General features: G+C 45.9%; 1 protein-coding gene across 3 annotated transcripts in view; it reads right to left on the reverse strand.

Moving 5' to 3' along the window:
* The window catches only part of EGFL7 (EGF like domain multiple 7), a 50,853-nt gene that overhangs the window by 10,500 nt on the left and 12,951 nt on the right, over positions 1 to 27,402 (reverse strand). For 2 of the 3 annotated variants that reach the window (XM_085612919.1, XM_085612929.1), the window contains 6 exons: positions 26,157 to 26,219; positions 14,984 to 15,169; positions 12,153 to 12,278; positions 10,060 to 10,172; positions 7,051 to 7,146; positions 6,213 to 6,386 (listed from right to left, as the gene is read on the reverse strand). In XM_085612919.1, coding sequence (XP_085469045.1) covers positions 6,213 to 6,386; positions 7,051 to 7,146; positions 10,060 to 10,172; positions 12,153 to 12,278; positions 14,984 to 15,063 — 589 coding nt within the window. In that variant the 5' untranslated portion in view covers positions 15,064 to 15,169; positions 26,157 to 26,219. Of the gene's footprint in view, positions 1 to 6,212; positions 6,387 to 7,050; positions 7,147 to 10,059; positions 10,173 to 12,152; positions 12,279 to 14,983; positions 15,170 to 21,934; positions 22,117 to 26,156; positions 26,220 to 27,402 lie in introns of those variants that run through there. The other variant, XM_085612938.1, reaches the window with a different exon arrangement.

The following is a 27,402-nucleotide window of genomic DNA, read 5'->3' on the forward strand; positions in this document are numbered from 1 at the left end:
AGACACATACGGGCTGGATTTTCAGGATATTGAGGCAAGACACACCTACATAAAATATTTATATTTGGAAAATAATTTACATATTCAATGATTATCCTGATAATCTTTAAGAGATCAAAGGCTTTCTTTGCACACGAAAGACACTCCTGATATAAATCTTGACCCCTGAAACGCCATAGGCCAAAAAGCAATGTTTATCACGATCCTCAGTGGAACAACCTTTACTATATATCATATTTATATAACCTGACCGCCACTTGCTAGCTAAAGAGCGCTGTACATTAGTGAAGGCGGGACTCGATACATGGTTGTGCACTTAAGGTGTGGTGTTTACAGATTTTATTTACATAACATAGGTACAATTGTATTACATTTCACATTTTAAAAAATATATTACATTTCATATGTTTTAAACACATGTATTCTAACTAATTTGTCCAGAATCACACGGTTTTAGTGTACGGAAATCAGACACATAATCTAGATCCCCGCGTGGCAACTCCGCCACTCTACCCCATCTAGTGCCTGCTTAGTTGAAGTGGCTGAATCAAGGCACGTCACATCCTGTGTCATTGGAATAAGTGTACTTTTTAGGTCGAGGGTATTCCCTCGTTAGTGACATCTCGCGTAGTAATACAAAGAGCAGAAGTTGGGGGAACTAGTCCTTGCACGTCAGCAGGAGCAGCACTAGAATGCTTGAAACCAAAGCTAATCTTTAGCCTGGTCATTTTTAGGTCTCGCCTGCCCCAGCGCATGCGCTGGTCTGGCGAGACTTATTGAGAGGGTTCCAAAAATTGCTACCAGACCAGCCTGGAGCTACAGTGCATGCGCTTTGATGTTTTATCACGATCGCGATCACTTTCGCGGCCGCTTGGCATAGCCAATAGGTCTCGCTTTTGGGACCTTATGAGTATTTAGTAATGCAACTGTTGCATGGCTAAACACTTATAAGGTCCCAAAGGCGAGACCTATTGGCTATGCCAATGCTTGTTACCTGGATGTTTTAAACACCTGCACTATTGTAAGATTTTGTGATGTAGCATTCTGGCCTCTGTTTTGTATATAATATATTTTCTTTAGTAAAAACCATTCAGATAAAATTACAGTTGCACGTTGTAAAAACACACAAACAAATCAGAGACCCACAAGCACACTCTTAACACCGTGTGTGCTGCAGACAATTCTCATCTCTGCCAGTGGCCCTGAGCCGAGCTGGCGCTACAGTCTGGTTTTCGCAGGCAGACTGGGCAGGTGCTCTCAAATCCCTTGGGCTATTGCGGCCAAGATGTTCTGTCAACCAACGAGTTAATCGTGGTGTCTGGCAAACACTCGTGTAGTGGGGTCTGGCTGCTGCTTCTGTGAGTGCTAAGTGGCATCATATGTGCCCACAGAAATGTGCATGAGGCCTGACTGCTCTGCAGTGTTGTTATGTGGGCAAGATCTGCCTTGGAAGGCGGTATGTGCTGTGATTTGTAATCGAGCCAGAACACATCTTCACTGGCAGACATATACGTTTTTCATGGCTGATGATGGAAGAAGGCTGGAATTTTAATTTTTGGAGTGAAGGGGCATGGAGGGAGAAGGAGGAGACCTTTGGCTCTGGGAAGGTTGCATTCAGTGCTTAATTAAAAAAAAAAAAAAAAAAAAGGGCCAGGGCTCGCATCAGGATGCCACTGCAGCTTGCACCACACGTTGCTCCTGCCGTGCTGCCAATGTTAGAAACAACACATTTACTAACCATCACCCTCCTACATGTGTGACAGTTTGGACTATTTCAGGCCTACAAAGCTATAAGAATTGCTTGGGCCGCAAGTAATAGTAATTTTTAATGTATTTTAAATTAATAATTGTTGTGGTCATCTCTAAATTAGCCAGGCAGCGCCACCTTATGTCAGAATGTCACAAATGCCGGTGTTAACAATTAAGTGCCGGGGCCGAGCACAGGAAAACGCCGGCTCAAATTAAGCACTGGTTTCATATGATGATGCTTTTGGTCTATCTATTAAGACATTCATAGGTTAAGTAAGAATTTTAAAAAGTCAGAGAGCGAATAACATGTATTTCTTCATATGTGAGCCAGTTGTACAACCAAATGATTCATTTCCTCGAACCTTCAAGTGTTTGGGATAGAAGAGATGTAAACCAGTTGCTCTTAACTTGTGGTCCAGAGACCCATAGGGGTCTGCGAAGTCTACTCAGGGTTCGGTGTCTGATTTGGAAATTAAATATTATTAACGGATCAATAAAGTTTATATAAACAAAGAAGCAAAATTGAAAATCTTAAAATGTCTGTAAATGTGAAGGAATTTGAATTTGGAGGCTAAACGTTAAGCTGGTGTCCGCAGATTGGCTCGAGGCAGCAGGGCAAATGCATGAATCAGAATAGCGTGTGGATGATGAACGGCCTCAGTTGAATTTACAAGAGCTCCAACTTTCACATTAAAGTTAACATTTTTAACTTTTACTTTTGTGAATGAAATTAAAGTTCTTTGAGTATTTGTTTGATCAAGGTTTGTTTCTGTATATTTGTGTATTGTGGAGTTTCAAGTCATCGAAATTGCTTTAGTGGCGGCCCCTGCTTCCAGTAACGACTCAGTGTGGGTCTCTGGATTCCAATGATGATTAAGTGGGGGTCCACAGAAGGCAAAAGATTAAGAACCACTGATGTACATAATCAAATGCAGCCAATGTAAGAAAGGGACACAAAATAAAGCACGGCTCGTTTAGGAAAGAATGTTTGCAATGAATGAAGGTAACCGCTCTAATTGAGTGAAACGTGTCGGGAGTTTATTTTGCTCTTTTATGAGTGGGCTGGATGGTTGTGCAAATGGGGTAATACTTAACATGCAATTATAATTACTCATAGTTGTTCTTGGATGGATGGTATCTCACTAATCCTAGTTGTTTGGACATTGTCAGAACGCATGGAAAGAGTTTCTCCACGGGGAAGAAAAATGAAACAAAAAATACACATATAAATAAATAAATAATATGCATTATCATTGATTACATGACAAACGTTGAAATCAAAATCGATTATGCTCACATGGGTTTCAACTAAGTTGTTTGTAGATAACTATGACAAACATTTAGAAGTCACTTTGTTTCACCAAAATTCTCATTTGGTCTCTCTTTACTGCATGTGTCTTGTCGAATACCTGAAAACTCCAAGTTAGGATATTTTTAAACAGATGTGTTCGTAATAATAAATTTTCTTTGAATTGTTTAGAACCAGAGATGTTCGAAATTTGCAAGACTTCACCAACAACATGGAATTGATACATTTAAAAAATTCGCCCAGAACAGATTTTGCACCTCAAAAATCTGTCACTTCGTTTGGTGGAAGTATAATTTGAAGACCCCAAATTTTACGAGCCATTTTCTGATGGAAATACAAAATGCTGTATAGAATTTTAAACTGGGATATTTGAGCTTTCATTAAAATGTTCATTGATTTACTGCTCTAAATTGAATTGATTTGAATTTTATAAAGCACGCAATACCCAAAGGTGTCAAGGAGCTAAAAAGCCCAAAAATTAAGCAAAGGACGTAAACCAAGGTAAAGGAGAAAAAAGAATTAGAAAAAGAAAATAAATTCTACACTGAATCTGCAGAAAATAGACATGTTTTTACCTGCCTTCTGAACAAATAGTGATCTTCAAGTCCAGCAATATGGCGGGGCAGCGTATTTCATAGTTGTGGTGTGGCATACGAAAAAGATCTGCCCCCCCCCCCATTTCGCTTTTTGAATTTTGGGCACGACCACTGATTTATAGACAGATCGCAACACCTTCGAGGTACAATACCTCTTACAATACATAGTTCAATTCAATAAATACTTCTTGACAAATCTACAGGGTGGCTTACTCATCTATGATCCGTTGAGTCACTACAATGTGGCGATGAGGCTGGGAAAACAAGATGGGACTACGTAGATTTGTCAGCAACTATTTCATAAAGTTAAACTGACTGTCAATGAACAGTCAAGATTGCACATTGAATGTATTCCACAAACACACAGGAATAAATCCCTAATCCAATATCTTACTGAGGGAGTAGTACAATACTGTAAAAACCTTCTCTTCTCAAACTGATAAGTAGTTGAGGAAGGTTAGGCTGCCCCAGCTGCCGTTCAGAATGAACTTAACACCACAACAAATTCTGATCAGTCAAAAGGCTCTACTGAGAAATACTTACAGCACTTGCTGCTTCAACCAATCTGAACCGCTGCCCATCAAATCAGAATTGGTCTTGTATAGAACAGCCTTGGTCGTTGCCCTAAGCTGTGGCAGGCCTTTATGGGCCACTGAGATGCAAGCAACTAAATAAAGTTGGTGATCCATTTCAATAAATATTTCCCACCACTGTGGGAAAATATGCTCTGCTAACAAACGAAGAATGCATGCCCATCAGTTTCCAGCGTGAGAGTACATCTGAGTGCTAAATATCACATCAACACAACCCGATCGCGATACCACAAGCTGATCCCAATGAAGATGCTCAAACAAAATCAAGAAAGCGGCCATCAAATGGCAACAAATCTATCATTTTTAAGCTTAAGTCTAAGACATATTTTTGTACAATCTCCATGTTCCAAGGGCAGTGAAACACTGATAACAAAGACCATCCCCCGCCCATGTGTCCCTTGTGTTTTTTTAATTGGGGGTAAACGCATAGTGCTGAATAGGACCCTAAAGTTTTACGTGCCTCTGAGGTGAAAACATATTAAAAATTCCAAATAAATTTGAGACAGTGGTTAAGAGGGACCAATGAGAAAGGCTCAACTCAGCCGGACTTTAAATTCTCTATATCCAGTAGAAAATGTTTTGTTGATGCCAGGGGGGAATAGAAGGCTATGACGTTCCTACCTAACTGTGCCATAGTTGGCCCAACCACCTGTGATTTGTACCCAACATAATATCCTAACGTACAAAAATAATTTGGCTGCTCCTCGAAAACAGTGAGACAAGTAGATGACCAACAAGATATGTACCTCTCTCAAAGCCATCTATTTGAGGTAAATGTACCTTTGCTTACACTTTTCAGGCCATGCTGTAGAACCACCATGGCAGCTTGCAAGCCTAAATTGCCATGGTTTGCCTTCAAGGTGTGCTTTCTCGCTATCGTCTGTTTGTGAGTTTTGCAGCAGGTTGCAGAGCCTCCTTCAGGTGATGTTGCAGCATCCGCTGTGAACGTTTGGCCTCCATCTTGAATGCTGGCTTGAATTGGCTGCTTGGGCTAGCAGCAGCGCATTATTACTCACGGTACGAGTTTGATGTGTCACAGCGCGTACCAAAAGTAATAATGGACGGCCACCAACATTTCCAGTCCCCTTGATCTGAGGTTTTTGAGGTCTCTCCTGCTGGTCATTAGAACCTGCTATGAACTGGCTTGAAAACAATACAACAGTGAGCCACTTTCTGGTCAACAGCAGTGTTAAAGGATGGTCCTGCCAAAACAAACACATCTGAACGCAAACATTGACTTCTTAATATAATACCACTACATTCATTTGATTTAAAATTGCTAGAACTCAAATCTGGAGCAAGGAGGGACATGGCCATTCCGTAGAATTATCAGTCTGTTCACTTTCTAACTTTTGATGAAAAGCTGTAATGAGTGTCATGAGGCAGATCCACTCAGTTTGTGTATTTTGTGCATTGAATTTAATGTTGCGAGTAAGGATGTGCATGTTGCAGATTGTTGGCCCAGATGCTTCGGGTGCAGTCCCATGCCCCTGAAGTGAAAACTTCTTACTTCCTTGAGATTTTCCAGGTATACTAAGTAGTATACTGAGCAGTCATGCCGCCTTTTGGTGCTGCCATGATGTACATGGTGCTCGCTCAAGCTCCCGTAGAAGGCTCTAAGGATGCTGAGCAGGGCCAGCTGTGAATCTTTTAGCCTAAGAGCTTATATACCCGCGCCTTTGGCAGGACATGCGCCTCTCAGTTTCAGTGATTACATAAACTCCTCAATGCGGAATAAAATATAAACATAGAAACACATACAATCAGCCCTCGGGAAATGTGGTCAGCAACCACCAGAACATTCCCAGACGAGTAAGTGCATAAATCCACTCAAACGGGGGATATATTCATTGTCTGGCATCTCCGCCTCACAACTGAGTCTGGTCGCACCCCTGCTATGCAGGAGATGCATAAAAAGTGACACGAATGTAGAGGGGGAACACAATTCCTGCGCACTGCCCTTACCTGAACTGTTCGCTGCTGGAGCCATGGAGCTCTGAGGGGCCTTATCCACAACGTGGCACGTCTTCCCATCCACAGTGAGCGCGTAGCCATTACGACAACTGCATCGGTAACTTCCAGCTGTGTTGACGCAGTCTTGGGAACATCCGTGGTTGCCGCCATTGCATTCATCAATATCTGAAATGGAAGAACCAGCATGGCGTTGGACCTTGCACTGCGATGTGAAGTGGCTGCACCCAGAAGCAATGCAGGGCAATATGAGGGGATGAAAGGCGGTGTGAGTCTTGCACCCGGCCCTGCACATCTTGTGGACCACAGAAGGAGGTGCAGTAATGCAATCCTGCCCTCCAGCAAGAGCTAAGGGATGTTTCCTGGGCACGAGATGATGTTCAAGCAGTTGCAGGCAAAGCTTGATACTTAAACCGAGGTGGTCCCAGATGAGAAAAGCCTCTGCCTTCTCTTGAACTCGTGGGCTTAAGAAGTATCTTTAAACTGATGCTTTGGAAATACTTCTAAATGCTGTCAATGCAAGGACTGGGCACGGGGAGGAGGGCGGTTATTCAAACATCATTGACCAAAGGGGAATGGAATTACTTAAAAATCAATGCTCTGAGAGTTGACGGGTTGTTTTGACCACATTTCCTAAGAAGCCAAATAAAATTGGAAAAGAAAATGTTAGAATTCCATGTTGACACAAGGGTGGGCTCGGCCATTTGTACACTCCTGACTAAGGAGGCATGCGCCTCCTGTGCAGCTAATAGAGACTGGTAAGGAGACAAAGAAAAGAATGCAGGAAGAAGAAACCAACCCCTGCAGCTGGAGTGAGCCCCAAGGTCCATACCTGTATGGCAGTATTTCCCACCCCAGCCTCGCGGGCAGCCACATCTGTTGGTGCCAGCGCACACACCTCCATGCTGGCACGGTAACCCGCATAGCCCTGAAAAGTGAAGGAATAACATTCACATTAAAACAAAGGGGCACACTAATATGATCAAATATAATGTTTCAGTGAATGTGCGCAAGAAGTACCAAAGTAGTGGGCGCTAACAGCAGAGATTCAAGGGGATGTGAAGTGACTGCCACGCAGCCCACCACACCTGCAAAGTCTAAGGGGGTCACTTAGAGTTTGGTGAAGCCGTAAGTCAGTGGTGCTGCCCCCCGCCAGTCTTGACTAGAGTTGGGTGAAGGGTTTGGTACATGTAAGAGGAGCCCAGAGTAGCCCAGCTAACCAAACTCCTTGAACTGATGGCCCGCCAGCCCCCAGACCATCAAGACAAGGTGGCGTTCCCTGCCCTACTTAGGGGGGGGTGACCCAGTCCTCGTGTCTGACTGGATTATAACACCTCCTCGCGCTGTTTTTCTGTATGCACTTTGTTTTTCAAACAAGTGCACTAAGGTTGCCTTGAATATGTGTTTCTCTGGGTAAAACTTCATAAAAAATAATACAAAATACATTTTAAAAAGCAGTTTTATAGGAGCAAGGATGAGTCAGACATGGAAAAAGGATATTCCACAGAGGGTGTGGTTGCTATAGAGATAAGGAGACTGAAGTGAAACTCCCCTGCTGCCCTATCGCTGCTGAAACTGAATAAAACATCAAAGCTCTCCTTTGCTGCGATGCTCTCCTGCTGCCAGGAAAGGATTCCTTCCCCCACATGGGCTCCTTTGGTGCTGAGATGTTCCTAAGTGTACACATTGTCGTATCTGGCTTTTGTATGTCACGGTTTGGTTTCTCTTCGTCGCTTGGGATATGATCTGCTTCTTCTTCTTTGTAGCATGTTTCTTGCCAACAGCATCATGTTCTCTTTATGAACGGGTTCTGGAGTATTCCCAGTCGGTTCCTTAAATATGCCCTTTTTGTGAAGTCTTGTGCCACACCTGATGGATTTTCGAGGTACAACTTGTATCTCCTACAGATGCCTTGACCGCAGTTGAGGAGCTACAAGCTGGCAGCGTAAAATACACAGGGTCCCTAGTGTACAATGCAAAAATGAGGGGCTTATACAAAAGTGCAGTGAACATCAACAAACTCACAACCATGCGAACATTGTGTGTACACGTTTTGTGACATATCTGTCATAAGTTTCTAGAATTCTTTGTCATGATCTTTGAGAATCCCCCAAAGTACGAAATCTACTCAAAATGCAGATGAAAACCTACCGGAGTAGATTTCCAATGGGTCTTAGGTGACGCTCCTTCACCAACAGGGATTAGAGTGCTTTACTGTAGACTGACCACAGGAAGCCTCGTGTTCCACTGCAGACGCCATTGCTGCCGCCTCGCCCAGTCGCATTGGTCCTGTAAAGGTCACACCTCACAAGGCTGAAGACAGTATACAGTGCAGATGATGACTACCAGGAGGGTGCCACGTGAGCGCTCCTGACATCCTGTAAGGATGTCGGGGAGATGAGAATGGGGTGTGGGAGGCTCAGGAGTAACATTAGAAGGCCCTCCTTAGGTGGTACATGGAACTGCCCCCCATAAGGTGCAGTGGGGCAAGCTCTGTAACTACCCAAAGGTCCTGGGAGACACGGGAGGGAATGGTGTAAATGCAAAGTCCAAACTGAAGATTATAGCGTTGGCGCTGCGAAGAAGTCGAACGGGCACGAGAACGGTCCAGCATGTCTCCTCCTACCATCATGTTATCCATGTGTGAAAGGCATGGGCTATTAGCAGAAGACAGCCCTACCTTCATTAAGCGGTTAAATACATCTAGTCAATAAATATTTCTTAGCATCAATAGGCTGAGTTCTGAGCCATTGTATAACATTCCTTCTTGTACAGACATATCGGCCTTTGGGGTTCCAGGTAACCTATACGCATGTCCCTCTGGCAAAGAACCAGACGTGTGATGGTGTACCAGATGTGGTCCACCAACGCCGGCAATGTTGCATTGATGCCACACACACTCCTACGCCTCGCTTGCGGCTATTACTGCCTGCAAAGGGCTCGCAGTGGGCTGATGCGGTCAAAGATCTGTGAAATTGATATGCACTGTATGTCCAAACCATGATCTGCAGCCATTCATCAAGGTAAACCTACGTCATTGAGTGTAGATTCACTTTTCTAACTCAGCATAGACGTACGTAATAACATTATGCTATTCGATGTCTTGGTGTTGAGATTGTTGAAGGTTGATATTTTAGAATCACTGCTTTCATAACACACTATTACAAAGTTTATTTTTTTTAATTTTCATTTTCCATAAGATAAGGGCCAGTATTTGCGAGGTTTTCACTTTTCAAATAATGCTTTAAATGTGTTGTTTTTATACTGTAATATTTTTAATTGTTCATCAGTAAGTTACCTTCTTAACTGAGTGCATTGAGGTAAATAACTTAAAATCCTAGCCACGCTGGTAAAAAGGGGCTTTTAGCACCAGCATCTGGTGTATCGCTGGCATTCACCTAACATCCCCAGCTTTCTTTCGTTTCCTGAATCCAGACTTCCCTTTCCTCTGACTGAAGATATTGATTGCTCACGAGGAGCATGCATTGGGCAGATAGACAATTGTCCAATTGGTGCATAGTCCCTGCCACACATAAACACACACTATATTTATATCATATTTAACATTAAGTACTGGACAGGGAAGGTATCACAAATATATATTGTGTCCTGGTCCTAACAAACATTTACAATGTAAATTCCATAATGTTTAAGCTTCTTTACATTAAAAAAACACACTTCAATGCATGCTAAACATGTTATAAAAAAGGATGTTTTAGAAATGGATATTGTGACACACTTTGGGGTACAATAATTCAATCAAAGGAATAAGCTAACAGAAAAACCAGCTTTTGCTATTGCGATGAGCGTTGAAGTCTTTACTAAATGGTGGAAAGCTTACCTTTGCTGCAGGTGTGGGTCTGAGAGCTCACGCGCTTCCATCCAGGGCAGCAGGCGTAGAGCGGCGCTGACACCGTCCTCAACCCTTGGCGATAGGCAACCTTGTATGCGGTTCTGGAAGGGACGGCAAGAGAGATGCTGGAAATGTGGGCATAACTATGAATTCACCCTGATAGGTACACTGTTTGCCTCCAGCAAAAGGACTGAAATGATGGGGGTAAGTGCATCATTTCCAAAGCCGAGACATAGAGTTTCATTCACAAAGGCACTAACGAGTACGTAAAGCTGCATGACAGGAGTATCACTTCATGCACTCAAACACGTCGTTGAAAGGGCCACATCCTGATAGTAAAAGTGCAAAGAGGGTACAGTCCTTTCTATTTGTACTAATTGTATATGACACTTCCATGAATAGTCCCAGTTTATTCCTATTTTAGGTGGTTTGTGGTCAGTTTACGAAGGCATTGAGGAGTTTTAGAAGTAGTATTGCTGGAGTACTCCTACAGGTACTCATCAATGCTTTTGTTACTTGGTACCATAGTTTAGCGCTGTGGAACCCATTGCACTGAGCAAAGGCTGTGGGTCAAGAATACGCAAATGGCTCGGGGGGCTCTAAGGGGAGTGATGGGCAGCGAAGAATCAGCACGCTGCCTTCTTTGCTTTCCATTCGCCCACAGCAGTAGGCAACCAATCGCCCTGTGTGGAAAGTGTAGAGATGGGATGGGTTCATGGAATAGACTTCTAGAACTTGTGATCAGTATCACACCATGTAAACCATAATCAAAAGCCCATGCTGGAATTGCTAATGAAATAATCACCAGTGACCAGATGGTGACTGTCCCATGGGTAGGCATGTGAGGGTGAAGTCAGGGGTGAACACAATTGTTAATAGTCAACCTTGTAAAGGTTCTGTGACTGGTAGTAATGGTTTCACTGTCACCTGCAAAGAGACTGAAATTGTGTGGATGCGGGCACTGCTTACAAGATGAACTAAGAGGGAGATGGTACAGCAATATCAGAGTATGTATATTATAATTGAGCCTCCCTGTTTTCCGTTTTTACTGATTTTTACAGATAAGTACAGACAGAAAACAATGTGTTTTCTGCCTGCATTGATTTTTAAAAGTGGATAAATACAGAAAATTGTGCTTCTGTTAAGTGACTCTCCGTGCTGTCTTTCATGAACTATAGGCCAGCAGCTGAGCAGATGGACAGCATGAGAAATTAAAAAACAGGATGACATTTCTTTAAATAACGGCATATGTCAACTTACATTTATGGCATAATGCTAGTAATTACCAGGGGTGTATTGGTAAGTAACATTTGGCAGCTTAAATAGCTACAACGCGACAGACATCAAAGTATGAGTTTGCGTCTATCAGTTAAATAGATATGGAAATGTACAGTTTCACAACTTCATTTATACGCAAAACACAAAATAAATATGGATAAATACAGATAAAATGGCAAAAAAATAAATATGGATAAATACAGACGAAAATGGCCCAAAAATAAATACCATTAAACCGAGAGCCCTAATTATAATTGAAAAGCTACATCCACAGCTTATCATTTCAGCTCAACTGAACAGTTGAATATTGGTTACTCTTCTCTGAGCCTTAACCCGAGTGCCAACATGGAACTCACATTCTTTCTGTATAGCTGCCAGTCGATGGAGGGTATCGGGTGTTGAGCAGCTGTAGACGACTGCCCATTCTAGGTATGGTCCAGCTCCAGGAATTACTGCAACGCTCAATCTCCCGCCACCACCCAGGAGCTTGCAGGATGTCCCTTTATAATCTTCTGTCTTCAATGGGCAGTAGTCAAGCAGCGGGAACAGTTCATCAGCAGAGGACGACATCTGCTGAGGCACTTGTTGGTCATAAGTGATGTGTTGAGGTCCTAAGCACATTCGGGGTGTCAATAAATAGTACATACCTTACCCAATAGTCAAACCTGTTGTTAAAGGCCATAAAAAAATGACAGAGGTGTTTGACTGGTTTTATTTGTCTTTGACTATTGAGGGGTTTGTATTGAAAAGAAGAAAAAACTGAAAAATATAGATAATTATATAACCAGTGTCTTAGACCTTACCTGTATGAACTGCAGATTCGGTGGCCCTCACAGGTCTTTAGATAGGGTTGGTAGACCGGCTGGACGTAAGACTCGGTGAAGGAGAGTTGTGGTGCACTGTGTGTGTTTGCCAAGCACACCCCACGGCTGAAACCAATCAGAAATAAAACATCCTTGTGAAAAAGTGTAGGGTGGCCAGCACCCCAAAAACAACAGATTGTCATCCATGCATCATTCTTCACTTTCTAGCCATATATGAATGACATTTCAAGACATATGTATATCTTATGTTACATGCATTTGTAAAGAGTATTCTACCATTTGAAGGACCCCATAGCGTTTTTAAAGCTGTGCGCATTTCATGGGTCTGGGATTGTCGTTGACCGGAGTCAACGTGGCCTGTGGGCATTGTATTTGGTTGTATTTCATGCATGGTGTGCCGTATAAAAGATAGCGCTGGATCGGTGCAGCGCATTTTGTGTACGGATGTGGGTGCACCCTTTCTGTTGTTCCGCTGAGGTGCACAGTAGTTTGAAGAGAGGACCACCACCGGGCAGCCAAGCCGAGAAGGCATTGATGAGTTGTTAAAAGTGTGGTCTTGGGACCTGTTATTTGTGCGTGGTCTCTAGGACCACCCTAGGATATACATAGTGAGAAAGCATGAAGGACAAAGGGTCACAGCATCAAGCGCCCATGCTCTAGGCTAGCTTTCAAATCTTGGCAGGTCCCTAGTGGAGATCAAAGATGGAGCGATGTGTTCTATTGGCCGGCTGGTGAGTGGAGGCCTCGCGTCTAACATGCCATAGTAAAGCCCAACCATGAGGCTGTTTATGTGAGCCAAACTGGTTGTAAGCCCGATATTAGCATCTGAGCCAATGCCAGAAGCAACCATCCAGAGTTAGAAACACCTGTAAACGTTGTATACAGTCCACACTGTGAGCAGAACCAGTCGGATTATGTACTGATGCCAATACCTACTTTTTGCAGGATCCGTACCAGTACTGCCAGCCTCACGGGGTCTAATCTGTCGATTCCATAGTCTCGTGACACCCCCACATCAGTGCTTCATTTATACAAACATATAAGTGCCGGGCCCCAGCGCCTCTTAGGAGCCCGCTGTCTGTGCTGTAGAATGATCAAGTTAGTAAATACCAAGGCTGTTGTTTCCACGCATGCCTTCTTCCACCACCCTACACTTCCTGTCTCCTTATACAACTCGTGCAGATCTTTCGTCCCCACGTGCTCCCTTTGCTACTGTTTTCCTGTCTTTCTCTTGCTCCTTCGTTCTTCATTTTCTACCTTTCTTTCTTTTGGTTTGGGTCAAAGTTTGATGGTATACATAAATTCTGCTCCTGCCGGTGCCCGGCACAAATTAAGCACTGCCCACACCTTTTCACAGCCGGCATCCACCGCTCACAAAGATATGGTTGCACCAAGGTGGACTGAGACATTTAGGGATTCATGCAGACTACCCTTTAAGGAACTGGTGTTGCTGCTTAAATGGCAGAACATTAGCTCAGTGGGCCCTGACTCAGGGCTGTGGTTCTTTCCCATCACCGCCACATGTCTGCACAAACATCACCCACCCTTCAGATGCTAATCCCTGCGCTCGGCTGAAGCCACAGCAGGCGGAAGCTTGAGAACCGAGAGCCAGAGGAACATACTGGTATCAGATGCACTTTCTGCCGCTTCAGCAGTGGTCGACAGCCATGCGCATCCTCGCCCGCCCCAAGCCCTCCTGCACTGCGGTATAATGTGGGATCAGGGCTGGAAGAGGGCGGTGGGGCGCACAGGGTGCCTGGACCGCCTCTAGAGGCCTTGGCTTTTGTGATTTTAATAATCCAATCTGACATGCAAGAAAGCCATGGAAGGTACGCTGGCCACCTCTCGAAGGTCAAGGCAAGGACATGGTTTCTGTACTATTTAATCTCTGAGAACTTTATTGTAAAACGAAAACAGAACATCAACCTCATTCTGGAAAACATTGTGATAAGTCGTTCTCGCTGTGCATTTTTTTGTCTGAAACAGAATTTGATCTTTTATGACTAAGAATTAACAATGAGATTCATACATCGCCGCCCACAAACTAAATGTTCTCATCCATTGGCTGACTCATTCCACTTAATTCATCTTCCTTAGAAAGATGAGAGGCTGAGTTGTCTCAGTGGATCCTGGCCTTTGCCCTTCAGTTTAAACATGGACCTCTGCAGCACGCACTTTCCGCAATTGAGCTGTCTAATCCTGGCTTCCCCCTACTTGTCCCCATCGTGTGTTCTTGGACAAATCAATTTATTTAGTTGAGGTAGGAAGCCTGGATTTCAGCTCTGGTCTCCTTTTTTCATGACTGACAATTTAGCAACTAGACTGTCTGCCCTGTGCGGCAGAATAATTAAGATAGGCCTGTAGAAAACGAGTGCCCAGTTCAGGGCTTCTAAGAAGTTACACGCAGATGCTTTTTTTGCATGGAGCTCTACATTCCACTTTCATACAGCTTTCTTTGCACATCAGTTGCTGTTGATTTCTTTAGTTCTTTTTGTTGCAAGTAGGTCATGTTTACAAACAATGGTGCTTTCTCCATCAAGGGCCATCGCCATAACTAGGCCTCTTTCTGTGCGGCTCATCACAGTGAGTTAAATGTCAAAATATTTCACAACAATTGTGCTTGTGTTTCCAGAGCTGATGCAAGCTCTGTGAACACAGACCCTATGAAGCTGTTCATTGGGGTGTAACGTGTTACTTGTCTGTCCTCTCTTTCCAGTGACCAGTGTGCGGCCCATTGTGTATGGGAAGAAGGCGTGCATGTGCTGGGAACGGCCATGGCCGGCTAGTGATGCGCACACAAAGCGACTTACCCGGAGCGATGAAACAGATCAGAGCTGGTCACCCCAAGGATTAAGACACACCCCGCCAGAAGGCAGATGGGCCCCCACATTTCGGTGTGGTCGTCTTTCCCTCTTTCGTTGATTTTTTTTGCTGTAGTGACCACTCTCTTGGCCAAGGAGGGGCTCCTATGGTGTGGGCCACGTCAGATGGAGAACCTGGAACAGAAAGGGTAACAGAATGAAGGTCTCATCTCCACACAAATAATTACTGGGATCAAAAAGGTGCCACGCACTACAGGGTTTGCACCAAACTGGGGAACACATTTCCTGACTTTTCATGCTATATTGTGCAGCAGTAACATTTGTGGAGATTAACTGAGTCAAACAAAGACTTGCTGTGGGCACCAGAACTGCTCAGAAATGCATTGCTTTCTTCTCTTGCGGTGCTTGCGCACTTCTGGCTGCCACGTGCCACGCACACGCACACACCCTTGCACCATAGCGCAAGAGGACGTGTAATGTCAAGCATAGCTTTGCTGTCGGAAGGATACACGTCCAGTACAAAATACCGTGCTAGAGATGGAGCCCCCAGTGTTGTTCTCTGGTGGCCTCCTCTCTTGTCCACGCCTTCCTGGCTGGCGCCTTCTCCTTTCACTCCTTGTCTGTCTCCTTGCTCACTTTAACTTCCTCTCCCTCCCTCCTTTCTATTATTGTCTCCTTTCTCTCCATTCTGTCTGCTGCTGTCTCCTCTGTGTTACCCCCTGCCTTGCCCCCTCCACCCCGCAGTCTCTTGTAATGAGATACCCGTACAAGAGACTCAAGTGCAGAGCTTTAGGCAGCTTAGCGCTTCTAACAGAAGCAAAGCACTAAAAAGTCAGACACTCCCGAATCCACTCATCTTTCACACACGGGCCCGTTTGCTCACACGACTTTCCACTGCACGTATAGCGCCGCGGGTGCATTATCTGAAACACCGGCGCTTCGGATTCTTTTGACGCACGGGGGTTTCCCGCGATGAGATCCTTCAGTCCCTCGTGTCTTATCCGTGCGTGTTTGAGGTCTTCGGTGGATGGAGGCCTCGCACCCCGCTCCCAGGTCGCGCCGAGATAAGGCGGGAGCAGCGGCTGGGAAAGGACGGCCCGGAGTGTTGCCCTTATCCGCGGCGAGGGCTCTTAAGAACGAGCTGCTGAAACCCCCGGCCTCGAGCAGGGAGCCCGGCGTCTGATAGTGTGACAGGTGTCGGTGATGTGGGCCACTCGCGGATCTGCAGCCCTCAATACATTCCCATATATGTCCCTCTATAAACGCAACCATGCATATAGACTAGGCCAGAAACAATCGCACTGCACAGCGCTTTGGGCCACACAAGTGCTATGCAGGCGCTATGAATGCTATATACCACGATGCCAGCACCTCTGCTGGCACCGGCGACGCCAAGATATCTCGTACGCATGAGAAGAGGGAGACAGTTTTTTTCGGTACAGCTCCTGCACATTGTGGGAACCAAGAACTCGGGGCCATTATTTTATTTTAAAGAACAAACCAATGCGTGAATACATTTAGAGGTACATCTCTTTATTCGATGCCCGATACAACAGCCTTTGCTTCGAATTAAGCAATTCTTTGACCTAATAACAATAGTCTGAGAAGAAAGTAGGATGTGAGACACTCAGGCTGCAATGACCTCTGAGTGGACCCAGCCACAGGACCCTTCAATGTTGGACAGCAGTGGGCGCTGCTGGAGCCACCAGAGAAAACCTAGATGATCTGAGTCGACTACCGCCTTGACGGGGAAGAGTTCCCCTTAACTCCCATTAAAAACACTTCAAGGTGTGTAATGGGAACAATTACTAAAGTCAAAAGTAATCGTGAAACACGACTCCGGTGCACTTTGAGTAGACCTGTGCATTGTGGTTGTATGAAGTACTTAAAATAATAAATTCTGCACTCTGTGTTTCATGGGGGCATTCTATGAGCGTCCCTTTCTGTTCCTTCAATTGCCACATATTCTTTCCAGTGCCATCATTGGATCGAGGGAATTCGGCATCATCACTCTTTGGCCGCCAATGGCAGTACAGAAAGTAACATCACATGACTTTTGACAACCAATGCTAGGGGTGATAGCAGTAGGTGTTGGGCTCTGAATGTGGTGACCAAGAGAACTCCCGTAATCCTAATCTTGAAACCGTTAACCTCTGTCTGCACTGTCAGTCACTTTCCACCCAGACCAATTATATAACCTGTGTTTGCTAAGGTTTGCAGCCTGCCAAGCGTTTGGGAGCAGGGATTCAGTCTGCCAGCGTGTAAAATAGCTCAGTAGGCTAAGCCAAGAGCGCCTGCAGTCTGTGCAAACTGCATATCAAAGGTTTAGAAGCCAATGAGTTACATTCTGGGTCGATTAAATGAGTGTCACGTGAGAGGGTAACAGTAAAACCTACACCCAGTATTTACAGCGCTCTACACCCGAAAGACAGGCGCGATGCCCGGCATAAACAAACAGATTATTGTTATTAGTGCCTGGAAGCTGCCACGCCCCCTCTGACACAACTGGCGCCCTCAGCAGCTAGGCCGTTTAAGGAAATCAGAAAGAAGAGTCCAAAAATAATAAGAACCTTTGTCTCTCTAAAATAGCACATAACGGGAGCGGATAGAAGTCTGCCCCCATTGGTAGATAAAGAGAGTGTTCACTTGGAACCAATCATTTGCCACCCGCCGTGGCCAATAATAACAGGGAGCGCGGACCAGGACACCGCGGGCGCGCGAGGCCTAGTTATCACTTCCACAAAGATCCTCGGAGTCGAAAATTATCCCGTCTATTTCCGGCCTCGCCTCCACGCTAATTATCTGCGCTGCCTTCATCCTCTGCGACGAGCGGGCTGAAATCCGCACCGAGCACAAAAAACACATCAGAGGAAACTGTCACAATAAATGTATTCATGGGCTTCTGATTGGGGAAAAAGAGCCAGTTATTTCCATTTAAATGTAGTTTGAATCCCAGGACAAGGAGACCGAGCTCAATGCAGACTATTTCTTCTTTTCTTTTGTCTCTTTGTTCTGCTTTTTATTCTGTTTTTAAAGGTGCGTGTCCTTCAGTGTGACACTCGTCATGGTTAATTATATCACGCGGAATGAAGGTTGGTTGTTTTCAGATTTCTTTTACTCACCATATAGTGGAAGTTTTTTGTATATTGTTCAACCTTAAGCTTCTTCAGTCTGAAAGCGCATCAGCTACAGCACACTGACCAACCCCAAAGAGGACAAAATCTGTCTCTGATTATTGAACGAGTCTGAGAAAAGTCTGGCCCTTGCCTGATAGCTTGTGATGTCAAACAAACAACCGATCGGTTCACGCTCAGACAGCATGGAGCTGACTGACATGCACCATGTCTCCTGTTATGTTATGTTAACCAGGGATTTATAGAGCGCATAGCTACTCAACAGAGTGTCCCGGCGCTATGACAGTAAAGACAGAAGCAAAGGCTGTGCAACCAGACAATTGGACTGAGAGGAAGCGCATTAGATTCCCTTCCGGCCCTGTTTAGTAGTTCTCAAACGCTACCGTTAATCTGCCTGGTGATAAGGGGTTTGTTCCTGTATGTACCTGAGTTGAAGGATTGACAGCTTTTTGATCTAGGTGTTCACCGGCTGTTCAGGTGTGGGTTGAGTGGTGCCACGTCAGTCAGTGAGCGGACTGTCAGGTGAAATCACATGAAAATATAAAACAAAGTTTCCTCAGATGCACATATGTGTACCTGGGGGGAATCACCTGTAGAGGTTCTGTGGAACTTTATTTTAAAAGATGCTGCAAGTTCCTTGATGTTTTTTCAAGGGGGTTGATATTTTGGGGAGGGGGCTGCTGTGGTGGGTGGGGGAAATATGGGAACTTCTACTGGCTCACAATTCACTCTTTGTGCACCCGTCGAATGCAGGTTCTGTGCATTCGCAGAAGTACAGCGTGACAAAAGTTAACAAAAATCTACTTCCTGCCTACGATGGGTGGCAGGAATATTCCTCCAGGTGCCACAGAAGTGGCATAAGGCGATACACACCTGTACTTCCTGAAAGAAAATTCCGATCTTATATGTTATGTTAAAATGTTATGTTAAACTTTTGTATAGCACGTTTACTCCCTGCACTAGGGTTCCAGAACCGCAGTGATCCAATACACATGAGAAGGCCTAGTTATGGTTGTCTAAGGATCCAGGTCAAAATTTTCATCTGAAAGACCACTTCTGAGCATCCAGACTCAGATCGGCCAAGGGGTGGGGGGGGGGGGGGGGGGGGGGGGAGGCGTTGCTTCACATTTTGGCGGCCAGAAAACTGAATGAGCGACCTCCCATTCGCACTCTTTCCACCCTAGGGATCACTGTGAGCGCTGCTCCTGTAGACCTGAGACATCTTCTAGGATGAGAAGGCGGGATCAGGGGATGAAGCTATCAGGTCCTTTCAGGTTTATGATCTTGTGACAAAAGCATAAAGATTTAAAATATACTCTTTTCCTGATTGGAAGCCAATGAAGTTTGATGAGGGCTGATCCCCTCGAAGAGTATCTAGGAATGTTTAGCAGCATCCGCGCTATAGCATTCTACACTCTTTCAAGCATTCTTAGACGCCTTTGGGTGGCCCCGAGATAAAGCACATTACAATAGTCCAGTCTAGAGATCAAAAGGGCTTGGGCTACTGCCTTCCTGGCAGCATCGGGGAGAAGGCCCAGGATCTTGCCTGGCATGTTTAAGAGGCAAGAGCAGACCTGGCAAGACTGACTATCTGGCTGTCCAGAAAGAGTATTGTCAAACCAGATGCCAGATGGACACTGGATGGTTTCATAATATACCAATGTTGGCATGCAGCGGCCTGCATCTGTCCCTCGGATACACAAAAATATACTCAAGTATATTTGTGACTTATAGTATGGAATTTACAAAAAAGTGTTTCCTGAGGAACGAGTACCCCAAGATAAAATGTAGAAATTACAAAGATGAGAAACACATCAGTTGGGTAAGAACCCGGAGAAGCCATGTGTTGCCTCAAAGACTTCAGTGGCACTCTCTGCAGCCAGTCCTGGTGCACGGGTACAGCCTGTCCAGAGGCTGTGAGTCTGTCAATTCATTCATGGATTGCCTGTATAGCGCCTACGTGGCCTGCTCTAGGCGCTGGAGCAACCTGGTTGAGTAGCTTGCCCTCTTTAAAATGGAAGACAATATACTAGTTCAGGAAGTGCAGGTCCCAATAATAAGAGCCCGTGCACCGAGCGTCAAGGTGGGGCGTCAGGGAGCAGAGGTCAGCAACAGATGCGACCAGGCGCCTTTTTAATGCACAGCAAGTGAGGAGGCTCACTTGGCCCTTCTAATCGGCCATGTTCCCAGCTGTTCTAGTAACCAGACTCCCAACGTGGTCTCCGGTTTTACCCTCGTGTCTCCAAACCTCAGCGTCCTGTGAAGCAGCAGTTCTGCAGTAACAAATAACCCTTGAAGATGGCGGTCCCTTCTCTCGGGGGTCTGGCTAAAGTAGGCCATAGAGACAACATGGTGTGAGGGAAGTCTCTTGGGAGGGGAAAAGACCACCAGCATACGTTATTGCAGCGTTCTTACCTCCTTCCCAATTAACCACTCATTCATCCCCCATGCCCCCCCCCCTTCCACAACCCTCACCGCCACCACCCGTCCAAAACCAGCCGCCAAAACTAAACTGGTTCCCTCCCACGATTCTTTCCAGGGTGCCTTTCCTCTGTGAGCGTTATAGGCAGGACTACTTGAATTATGCAATTCAGCCACAACGTGTTCCACATAATTATGGATTTACCTCATTTGCCACATATTCCACCGCCTGCTTCTTTATTTGCATATTTCAGCAATAATTGTGTTTCTAGCTCAAATTGATCATTATTTACTGAAAGAAGAGCCACACATTGTACCTGCAAGTATAGACCCTTTGCAAATATTAAATGGTAACCGTTCTGGGCGCTGCATTTGAGTGCTGAAGTTATTGATGATGTAAAACTTTTGACCATGAAGTATAAATGAAAAAAATGATCGATTATATTGGTACAAAGTGTGACATATTATACCACATAATTTTCATTTTCTTGTCACATAGTTTAGCCAAGTCTGCCGCATAATGTGGTCCTCCATTGCTGCATAATTTCTCACTGAATATAGCAGTCCGGAGAGCTTCCCTCGGTTTGTGATACAGCCTTTTCACCGCTAGGTGGCGGTGCTTTCCCATATCTCTTGATAATAGTTATTATTAAAGCAAGGCGAATAGCACTCGAGCGAGGAGTTCAGACATTCCACACATCACTTTTTAGTATTCATCATTGTGAGGTCACAAGTTCCCCGCTTCACCACTAAGGTGTACTGTAGGTGGGAAGAGGATTTATAAAGTCAAGTTAGCAGGACGTCACGAAGGGTACACGACAAAAAAACTGAGAGAGCAGATGTGGACGCGAGCTAACGGTGAGATTGTACAAGGGAGCGGTGCTCTGAGACTCTGCGACAGAGCTGGGGCAGGGTCAGTCTGTGCTTGACATGGGATGCGCTGACCCCCACCTTCCTTTCAGAGGCGCTTGCGTGTACCACAGTGTACCCATGTATGCGCAAGCTACTGTTCACCACCTGACACTGCATACAAAGTATTCCATTTCGTACACACTAGTTTCATTGCCAAACCTCCTCAGCGTCCGTCCAATAAGCAGTTTTCAGTGGATCCTCAGGCTTCTGGCCTCTGGTGCCACTGCACCGGCTGCACTAATGGAAAGCACGCCCCTGGTGCTGCTGTGATATCCACCTTGGGTATGCAGTGTGCAGCGCCAGTGTTCACGTAAGAAACACGACCCAACTAAGCTATATCACTCACTCCTGCACAGCAAGGACTCGGAGTATGCTCGGCTCACTCTCCCCCTCCCCTTCCGTCTGCCTCACCTCCTCCCCGCCACCACCCTCAGTTCCCATCACTTCAGCTCCAAAACTTTTCAGTACTCACTTTGGCGCCGGGAAGGCGGAGAGAGGCAGCTGGTAGACCTGGTGGCAGAGGGATGTGTGCCACCGAGGCGTAGAGGAGAGGCTGGCACCTAGCGCTGGCAGAGTACTCCTCCCCCGCGGTGGGACGCACAGTGGTCCACTCCGCGGATCTGCGACCCTCCTCCCCTGCAGCGCTCCGAGCCTGGGAAACTGACAAGCAACAGATGGGGGAATCCCCCCCGCGCGTGCCAGCGAGGACCCCCGCCGGGCCCGGGAGGAGGGGCTCGTCCGTGACGTCACGAGGACGGGATTCCACCCGAGCATCCCTCACCCCTCCTCGCAATTCAAGGGTTTAAAAGCGAGCCCCCTCCCTCCACCCCCCCCCCCCCCCACCGCCTAGATTAAATGCCTGTCCGGACGCTACCAGCTCAGTCTCCTAACCACTGCACACAGGAACACCCGCTTCGAGGCACCGGCGCACTCATGTGAGGAGAAGCAGGTGTCGGGGTCGAGAGGGGCTTCACATGGGATGGAGAGGTCCGGTCCGTTGAGAAACAGACCCTGTCTAGCCAAAGTGCGGAATGTGTCTGTGACAGAGCATTCATCTAGCACTTTGTTGCTGTCAGCACTTCTAGGCGCTGTTCTGCCGAATGGGCTGATTGTAAGAGGCAACGAGATGGACTTCCAGGTGCACTTTTCTGAACGGAGGATTTTTTTAAAATAGAAGAACTTGTCGCGTGAGTTCGACGTTTTTACTCCACCGTCGTCAAGCTGGAGCCTCTGGCTTCTAACTGGAAGGAGACAGTACACAAACCATACTTTACGGGCAGGAGCAGCGGTCTAGTGCCAAGAGGAGGGTGCATGCGCTTTTATATCACAATATATGTATGCATGTCGTATACGTGAGTTTGTGAGTATTTATAAATACAATGCGGTCACTTCCCTGTGCACCTACTTTGCTTAGCTTCTGTAAAAACATATCACCTGTTTGACGAGAATGACGTCATGCCGCCAGTTACTCATGTTCAGTCAGTCGGAAGAAAGCACAGGTGTAACTCGAGGAGAAGGCGCAGCGAGTTGAACGGTGTCTGAACACGCCGGCCTGAGCTGAAATGACAAGTTGGAGTCCTGGCGGGGCCGGTGTGGCGTTTCATTCTTCCGCAGGTTGTAAACTGAGCACAGTTAAATTGGGCACTAGCTGTTGTTCTCACCCAAAGGATACCGCGCCAGGGTCCTCTCATGCAGTATCAGAAAGACGGAAGCAGGCATACTTGCAGTCAGAAGTGTGGTTTGTCAAGAGAATGTGTCGTTGGCATTCATTGTATGATCGCGTGTACTGTTACTCACTGCACATGATGCGGAGTTATGTTTGTATTTACAGGTATATTTGCATACATGTTCTACAATCATGTTATAAAACTGTAAGTAAACAGTTTCAGTAGCTATGCATTTTTAAGCTGTGTAGGAATCCCAGACCAGCCCAGCCTGTCATATTTAGATGTCACTAGGGGCGCCAGCGAGAGGCGGGTTCTAATGACATCTGACAAAGGGAGGCAGAGTGGGCGTGGCCAGGCAAATGACTAGGCAATATGTTCACCGGGTAAATTTCGTGTGAAAATAAAGCCTCAAGCAGATTGAAGTGACTTTTTTTTCTCGAAAGAATATAGGGGCATATTATCAAGAAACGGCGTTACAATTATCGCCGCTTTAGCGGCAGAAAACTGCCGCTAAAGCGGCGATAATGGGCTTGATAATATGCTCTTGAGAATTCCAATAGAAACCCATGTTCTGGTGTCAACATGGGCTTCTATGGGAATTCTCTGCGGCATATTATCAAGCCCATTATCGCCGCTTTAGCAGCAGAAAAGTGCCACTAAAGCGGCGATGATTTTAACGCCCTGCTTGATAATATGCCCCTACGTCCCCGCCGAGGCGCTGAGCCAATTCAAAAACACGAAGTGCCCTGAATCTAGGATATGAATCTCGCGAGCAGCGAGAAGCATTTGTTCACATCAGAGCAGAACATGTATTTTTGCGGGAGTTTCTTTTTGGAAACAGACAGCATCATTTGAAAGCTTGGCTAGTTATGGTCAAGTCTGAGAGGTCGACCCGCAGTGAGTGATAATAATATGCGCTCCATTGGACGGGGAATCACAGCTGTGGGGTCGGCTTGACCAGTCCTAAAAAACAACAGAATTCCCAGTTCTGTGGGATTTGATGCATGCATTATACACCTGAGAGCAGGCGAGCCTTAGATGGGGTGGGGAAGAAGGCGAGGGAAGGGAAAGGTAAGTTCTGGCAAGAGTAACCATGGTATCTCTCCCCTCACCCCAGAACAAAACTGGGAATAAGGCTTGACTGCTGACGTATCTCAAAGACCCCTGCTTTATCCAGGTGAAATGATTGCCCTAATAAAATCGAGCTCGGAGTCCCCACACCTGGGAAAACTGGGAGCAGGAAGACCAACAGCCCACTCTCTGTCAGGAGGACAGAATTCCATGCGGGACAGGTGTATCCAACGTAGGTCCAGAAGGGCGGGATCCATGGCACAATTTCATAAAGTAGTATCGGTGCTCAGTTGTCATGCTAAAAACATGGCATAGGTGTGGCCCTCCTGAACATACGTTGGACACCACTGGTCTAGGGTGGCCTTTAAAGCAGGACAACCCAAGGCGCATGCCTAAAGTCACTGTTGCCCAAGCATCAGGGGTGTTGCACAACGTGCCTAGAGCTAAAAGCACACAACCCTTTGACGTGGCCGCCTACGTCATTTTGTTGGAGCCCACACCACACGTGAGCTCGCCTACAAAATAATTCAGTTGTTTTTTTCTTTTCAGTTGCTGAAAAGAGTTGCATCAATAATTAAAACAAAAATAAAAAGAGTAAACTTTTTTTTTTTAAAGCGGGAGAGCGGGGGACGCGGAACCACCACAGAGGAGAGGTGGATAGAGCTCTGAACCAACACGGGAGACTAGAGGGGGACACAGAAGCAACATGGGGAGTTTGAGGGGAACACCAAAGCAATACAGGCGGGGACGTGAAAGGAAGAGGGAACACAGAAACAATAATTGTGAGGGTGAGAGAAAGGAGGAAGCAACGTAAGGTTGGGGGAAAGCAACACAGAGGGCGCAGGTTGGGGGAGGCAATGGGCAGGAGCATATGAGCGAGCGCAAAAGAGAAGAGCTGGGAAATATCGCGACAGAGAAACACGGGGTGCAGTGGGAGACGCATACACGAAGGAGATGCCTTAAAAGCACATGCACTCTCATAGGATATCTACCACTCAAGAAAAAAGTCATGCTTGAAAAGCAAGCAGTGGAAGCGGCGATGTTAGCATTCTGCAGCACACATGGAAAGGGGAAATTGCCTACATTGATTGCTTCTGTGCAATCAATGGAGCTGTCTCTTCCTGCATAAAAACAATCACCCCTAAAGCGCAGACACCCTTACACCATGGCGCCAGGGTGCCTGCGTTGGCGCATGGCAGACCATTGTGCGCCAGTGCAGGGGAAATGGACAGGAATGAGTTGTATCTCATAGATACGGCGCAATCCTGCCCTTCTCTTTTGACGCAGGGCAGCGCAGCAGGGTGGCTTGAACGCTGCCCTATGTCCAAAGATTGCAAATGAGGCCTTGAGATTTCTGCCATCTTACCATTTTTGTGTCTGACCATTTTTGTGTCTGTGCAACCTGCGTCTAAAAGCTATAGTTGGGATGGGGGGGGGGGGGAGATGGGAGTGCGGTGCTACACCACACTACTTGCCCATTCTTTATGTAGCACCCAAGGGCGAGATGCTGGCTCACACTCGCAGTAGCGGCTGGTGGAGAGAGTGCTGCGGGGCAGTGTGGCGGGGCGGAGGAGGAGCAGGGTGCGGGGTAGTAAACTACGCCATACGGCCGAACAGAGGTAAGTAAGCAAATAAATAAATACAACTAATTTCATTGCGCGCGCTGCATTGCCAAATGCGATGCAGCGCGCGCAACAAAATTAGTTTTATTTATTTATTTATTTACTTACCTCCGTTTGGCCGTATTCCGTAGTTTATTACCCCCCACCCTGCTCCTCCCCCGCCCCGCAGCACTCCCTCCACGAGCCGCTACTCTCGTCTTCCTGGTCTCCTGGTCCTCTCCCGCATCTCTCCTGTCCTCCGTGAGCGCTTGGAGAAGGCCTTAGGCTTTGCTACGGCGCTATAATAATGACATGGGGGATGAAGGGTCCACCCTTATAGGAAAGACAAGCTCACCTCATAACGTTCCATCCTTGGGCAAGGAGCCGATGACTGCACCAGATTCATGAGATGTTCATTCTGAGGAAAAGAAAAGAAGCGCAGGTGAAGCACACGTGATTCGGAGCTCTCCTCGGATGTGTCTCTTTTATTCAGGGCCTTAAGCAACACAACACGTCAAAGATTTGTTCGAACTGTTGTAGCTCCAGTTCTCAGATCTGTGCTTATTTAATAACGTTTACATTTTACGTCATGATAACCCACCCGTTTTGGTTACAGAACAGTGCCATTTAATTGTAGTGTGTCTTCTGTTTTTTTGTTACAGGAAAGCAATCACTGTAGAGACCCCTCTTCATTCATTTGGGAACGGCCTAGTGCTCTTTGCCACTTTAGTAATGCACAGCAAGGTGTCGCCAGTGTTCATTTACAAGTTTCTGCAGCATGGAAATGGCACAAAATGTGTGCGAAGAGACAAAGTTCGGAATATGTGAGTTTCCAAAGCCATCCTTGCAATCCCAGCCTTCCCGCCTTTTACCCTCCCATCGGACGCACTCCCTCAGAGGGAAAAGTCTGCTGGGTTGGTGGACTGTCTTCCACTTGAGAGTTTGGCAGTTCAAAAATGCAGATTTTTATAAATCATTCTCTTCGCTGTAGAAGCAAAAATGCGCTTCTTTACCTTTGAAGCTCCACCATTGTAAAAATGTATTTTAATCACATCCTGTTTTTTTTTAAACTCAGAACTTTTTGAAATACTAGGCTTGAATACGATTTAAATGGTTAATGTTTTCTGAAAAGTAACTGAAAAGTACAAAGTGGCTGACGAAGCAAACCATTATCAAATGTATTATTAATTGATTACCTTATCATTTATTTCAGCAGCGTGTTTAACGTGAAAGCAAAAAATGCAAGTGGCTGATGTCATATGTGACGTCTTCTTTCAGTACTAACACGTAAGGTGACAGCACTTTGCATTCTGGAACTTCTACTTTAGTATGTACCATTATATGCATAGGCAGATTACATTCAGCCATCAGTGTGCTGGACTACAAAGCTAGGACACGGAGGCATATGGCATTTAAGAGGCAGTATTGCAAAGGAACCTGGGTTCAACGCATGCGCACACGACAAGGAGGCATGGAAAGGCTTGTACGGAACCGAGCTTACATTGCAGCGCTGCCTCTTAACTGCAAAACGCCCCATGCCACTTTGCACTGTAAGATTTATGGTCCCATACGAGAAATAGAAAGGCAAAAATGTAGATTAC

Source organism: Triturus cristatus, chromosome 1_2 (genome assembly GCF_964204655.1).
Source record: "Triturus cristatus chromosome 1_2, aTriCri1.1, whole genome shotgun sequence".
NCBI classification, from domain to species: Eukaryota; Metazoa; Chordata; class Amphibia; order Caudata; family Salamandridae; genus Triturus; species Triturus cristatus.